This window comes from Aplysia californica, unplaced genomic scaffold (assembly GCF_000002075.1).
Source record: "Aplysia californica isolate F4 #8 unplaced genomic scaffold, AplCal3.0 scaffold00009, whole genome shotgun sequence".
In the NCBI taxonomy this organism is placed as follows: Eukaryota; Metazoa; Mollusca; class Gastropoda; order Aplysiida; family Aplysiidae; genus Aplysia; species Aplysia californica.
Genome location: NW_004797279.1, coordinates 1,944,048 through 1,949,255, shown reverse-complemented (window position 1 = coordinate 1,949,255; position 5,208 = coordinate 1,944,048). Strand labels below are relative to the sequence as shown.

At 39.1% G+C, this 5,208-nt stretch overlaps 1 protein-coding gene across 1 annotated transcript in view; it reads left to right on the top strand.

The window, feature by feature from the left end:
* The window catches only part of LOC101848792 (calcitonin gene-related peptide type 1 receptor), a gene marked incomplete in the record, with an annotated part of 142,574 nt that overhangs the window by 109,779 nt on the left and 27,587 nt on the right, over positions 1-5,208 (top strand). Inside the window, 1 exon segment of the mRNA XM_005089782.3 lies at positions 3,414-3,564. Within this exon segment, the coding sequence (XP_005089839.2) occupies positions 3,414-3,564 (151 nt within the window).

Below are 5,208 nucleotides of genomic sequence, written 5' to 3'. Positions count from 1 at the left end.
GACAAATACATTGACAGGCATACAGACTGGTCAGTAGATAGATAGATAGATAGATAGATAGATAGATAGATAGATAGATAGATAGATAGATAGATAGATAGATAGATAGATAGATAGATAGATAGATATTAGCTTTTTTAGAGAAATCTCTTTAGAAATCTTTCGCTTTCAGACACGCTGCCCGCTGAAAATAGCTAAGTAATATAATAAATTATAAGAACGAGGAGCCTTAGATTTTTACGTTCCACGCAGATAGATACAACCTTTGCAGGGAACTGTCTCCTAACGCCTTTTAGCTGTCTCATTTAGCCAAAAGCATGTGGAACAATTGAGACAAAATGGAGAAAAACGAATCTGAATATGCATACATTTGGCTGCTCACGAACTCCGTTCCTGCACGTACTTATCCATGAGGACAAAATGGGGAATCTGTCTCACATTATGTACAAAAATGTGGAGTTGTTGTTTTTTAAACCCGTTCCTATTTTTATGAGATTGACGCCATTAGTAGTGCGTATGATAGTGTCCAATAGTGTATTACATGTATATTTAGTACGACAAGTAACTGTTACAATATAGAGATTCAAGAATTAAAGAAGCAAGTCATTCATCTGAGAGCAATGGTAATTTTAGAAATTATAATGGTGGTGATGAGTGATGGTGTGGGATTGCGTTTAAGTAATGTTAGCGATAGTCCTATCTTCCTCTGCCCCAATGAGTGACGAGGCAAGTTCTTGCAGGAGGGATAACAATTCATTAGAATTGCGTATTTGACATTATAATTTATTAGAATCAATCACTATTTGCCTTTACCCTTTTACAGCCAGACTCTAGAATTGAGCAACAGAGCAGGTCTGGGTGTAAAAGAACATTTCTGTGTTTCATAAACGTCAGTTTATAAACATACAAATTCATTGCAAGCTACTTTTTTGTTTGATCTTAGGGGTTTGGCAACGTCGTTATCCCCTCTTAACCGACAGCCCATTAACCACCAATACCCTCAACCTAACCCCACAATGCCAGCGAAATTGAGCTGATCTTATAGAAACGACCTCTGTGTGTACGAAACGTTGACCTCCGGTTCACGCTCTCAACGCATGTGTTTGTTGTTTTGGGGGTTTTTTTACCCTCAGCCACTCGAACTTGTTGGGATCAGTCAATAAAATCTTATTACCTACCTTCAGCGAAAAAAAAAAACATGTGTAAAAGAAAAGCCAGTAACTAAGAAAGCAGACCAGACGCTTACAAAATAGTATTGTATAGAATGTCTTCTATAAATAAGTGCCTTGGGTTATATCACAAAAAGTAATCAACTAGTATTAAGCTACAGTGATTAGGCACGGCATACTATGCAACTCACTCTCTATGCAACATAACCCATAAAAATGAACACGTTTTTAAGTTCATAATATCATATTAAATTTTCTTATATTAATAGCAATTTAGTCGAACCTATCGTAGGCACAGCAGCGGTACTACCGCAGCCAATGGTAGGTATTGGCGGTATTGCTAACTCTAACTGTGGGCATTTGAGGTGATGCCCGTGTGATGAGGGTTGATAGTATAGGAGATGGAGGTTAGAGGAGGGGGGGTGGCCGAGGGAAGGAAATAGGTAAAGGGGAAAAGGGATTGGAGTCGGGGAATAGGGGGACGAGTGATGGGAGGAAGGGACAGGGTGAAGGGATATGGGAAGAGAGATGTGGGTTAGGTGTGTGAGTGTGTGTGTGTGTGTGTGTGTGTGTGTGTGTGTGTGTGTGTGTGTGTGTGTGTGTGTGTGTTTGCGAGAGCTTGTGTGTGTATGTGCATTTGTCAAAGATAAATTCTGCTAAGCTGATTATGTGTGCCAATGCGCCCTAGTGCCATAGCCTGTTTGCCTAAAACTGAAACATGTGTCAATGACCATGTACACAAAAAACGCTGAAATAATTCTTTTATTGTCCTTTGGTTATTTTTGTCACTAGTGCCTGCAAGAATCTAGTTGATATCGAACAAAGCGGAATGAACCATTTCAACAAAAAGGCATGTACACTAGCTATTTCTTTAATGCAAATATTTAAGTTGTGAACAAAATTATTGTTTAGCACCAGTATCTTTGGGATGTTTTGCTATGCTCGATATAGTTTGTAATACAATCAAGGGATGATCGTTCATACAGATGCAATCATAATTTGGCCTTAAAGGGTCGATAAATCGATGCACCAATCATCATATTTTTGTTTTTGTTACAATAATGAAAAACATCGATCAATTCCTCATCGCTATCATAATACAAACGAAACGGTGAAACAGAGAAAACAAAAATGACATGGGAGAGGGAGAGGCTCTAGAATTGGCGTGGAGATAAATCGAACTGGATGATTAACCCCTTACTGGACAGAAATAATTTTTTTCAAAGGGAGTGCACTTTGCTTCGTGTATACAAAAAGGAGAAGAAAGAGCAAAAAGCATAGACGAGACGCCAAACCAATGAATGCTCTGTCAGATATGAACAACGTAGCAATTTGTTTTTATTCTATCATGCGAGAGGTTGCACCTCCGTCTTCAGTGCAGTGTGCTTACTCGTCACTCTCAACCATTGGAGGGTACGCCAGTCGCGATAGAGAGGAGGTGGAAAACTCTTCCGTTGCCCACTCTGTCATTCATTACGTGATTCTGAATAAAGAATCTGTGCTGTATGGTTATGGCCCTCTAATTAGCCACAAAAGACTTGTGTTTGATTCTCATTAAACGGTAATAGTAATTATAAGAACTGCATTTGTATAGCATATGCCCATGCTCTACAGTATGCTCTTTACAATTATTGATAAAGTTGTCTAATCAAGTGTCTCCATCTTTCATCTAGGAAGTGCAACCCGTTGCATGCCAGATTTGTTCTGACAGACAGATTGAAGAGGTCATCCGACCAGAAGATCTTGATACTCCAAACTTTGGGTCTTAAAACATTTACGACAAATTTTAAAAATTTTATGAAAGAAAAATTACCCTGAAACTAACCGTTGTTTCACGCTGGAGTTTTTTTTTTCAAACCAGTAAGCTTAGATGTTACAAATCAAAAAGCTTACAAGTTTAGTCACGCTCACAATAAACAAAAAATAGACCAGTTACGGTAGGTATCCACATGACTTTGGTCTAACCTCATCAACAATTTTAGAATGACTCAATATTGACTTTTTATCTATTACGGATTAACGTATCCCTGTCATTTATCGTCACGAAAATTAGTGAAAAGTCTTTGATTTGTTTGGGGTTTGTTTGTCTGTTTTTGTGGGGGGGGGGGTCCATTTCTTAGATTTGAGATGTTTCTTTTGCAACATAATAAAATATACGAAAAATGCCTGAGTGTGTCTGCATTAGTTATCTCAAACAAGTTGTCAATGTGGCGAGTTCTTAATTGTATCCTGCCTCTCTTCCAGGGCGGGTGTACCTTCTTGGCCTTTCTACGTCTTTACTCCAAGAGCACGACCTATGTCTGGATGTTCTGCGAAGGTTTTTACCTTCATCGCCTCATCAGCAACGCCTTCAAGCCACCAAAGTCCTTGCTGTTCCTTTATCTGATTGGCTGGGGTAAGTTGTGCAGCAACTTTTTATTCACTATTTCATCGTTTTCTCTTTTGCAATTGTTAGAATCGCCATACATGGTGGGTCCTACGCTATTTCCATTCAGGAAAAGCTTATATTTTTACTGATTGCCACCCTCTTCGATAATGTTGATTATTTTTCCTCTGCCTTTTAAAATAGCTCACATGACAAATAATGGCTGACATTCCATGGCCCTACCTGTCAAAAAGTAACAGTGGGCATCATTATCTAAAACCATTCTTATATGACTGTAACGCTACTTTTTTATTATACCATGTGCACTATTATCACATTTAACCAGAGCCTCCTTAACCCCAAACAAATCCAAAACTCTACTAGAATCCCCAAGATTGGAAATGAATTGTGTGTGTGTGTGTGTTAGAGAGAGAGAGAGAGAGAGAGAGAGAGAGAGAGAGAGAGAGACAGAGAGAGAGACAGAGACAGAGACAGAGAGAGGATAGTTTGTGTGTATGTGGGTGGGGGAGGAGGGGGGGGGTAAACGGTCCAATTATGGTTACTTTACGCTCTACCATTGCCTCTCATAATTTTGGATGTGGGTTTGAACGTCTTTTTATGGGTCGCAAACTACTTGTCCGTTGGAACAATTCTAGTTCCAAAGAACACAGTAGCTCTTGAGAATTTGTCTGCCAGAGGTTAATCATATTATTATTATGCCGAGTCCTTCCCCGTGACACTTTTTGCAGGAGTACTTGAGACACGGAAGCTTTTAATAAATTGATATATTGTATCTGTTAGCGACAATGGGATCAATCACAGTAGCATTTGGCCGATTTTTTTTCGTGAAACATGTCCTCACTTTAACGCCCGGGTAGCATCCCAGCCGCTGCAGGTGACGTGAGCTGTAGCGCTGACAGTATTCTACTTCTGGATGAATTGGGTGCTTGGATATCACTAGTTTGAAACAATTGCATAAATACGGATATTTATCTTGATTTTAATTCAATTGCAGGGGAGACGTTTTTTTCCTTATTTCAATAGCCCTCTCTCCTAATCAAACTTAAGAATCAAACCACCCGAACCCTGTTACTTTTATTTCTAAACTTCGACTGAGAGATAAGATTTCATCAACGGAATGAGAAGATAGTGGGTCTGGACAAAAAATCGAGGCTAGAAGCAGGTCTAAAAAGCAGTTGAGATGCGGGCCAGTTGGTTTCTTTTGAAAAAATTGGATCGATTTCTTTGGTTGATGAGTTGGAGAGCATGCGAAAAACGGAGACAACTGTTGACAATACTGTATTTTGGCTAAAACCAAACCAATGCTTTATATCATTGATAAAAACAGACGTTCATTGTCTTGGCAACATGCCAAAGGCTCCATGTCTGTGAGAATGTTCAAACGTTATTGAGGTTTTTTGGTTAAAACAGACCTACCCAAACTTTATTAAAAAATAAAGAATAGAGAAGAAAAACCGCCGTGTGATCGGAAAAAGTGCTACTTATTAACATTGATAGATGCTTTACTCTTTTTCTTTCACGTGATTTAAACTAAGTACCCAAAAACATTATGAATTTTGTATCACTCACACATACACACATGTGCACAGACACGCACACACGCACACACACACACACACACACACACACACACACACACACACACACACACAC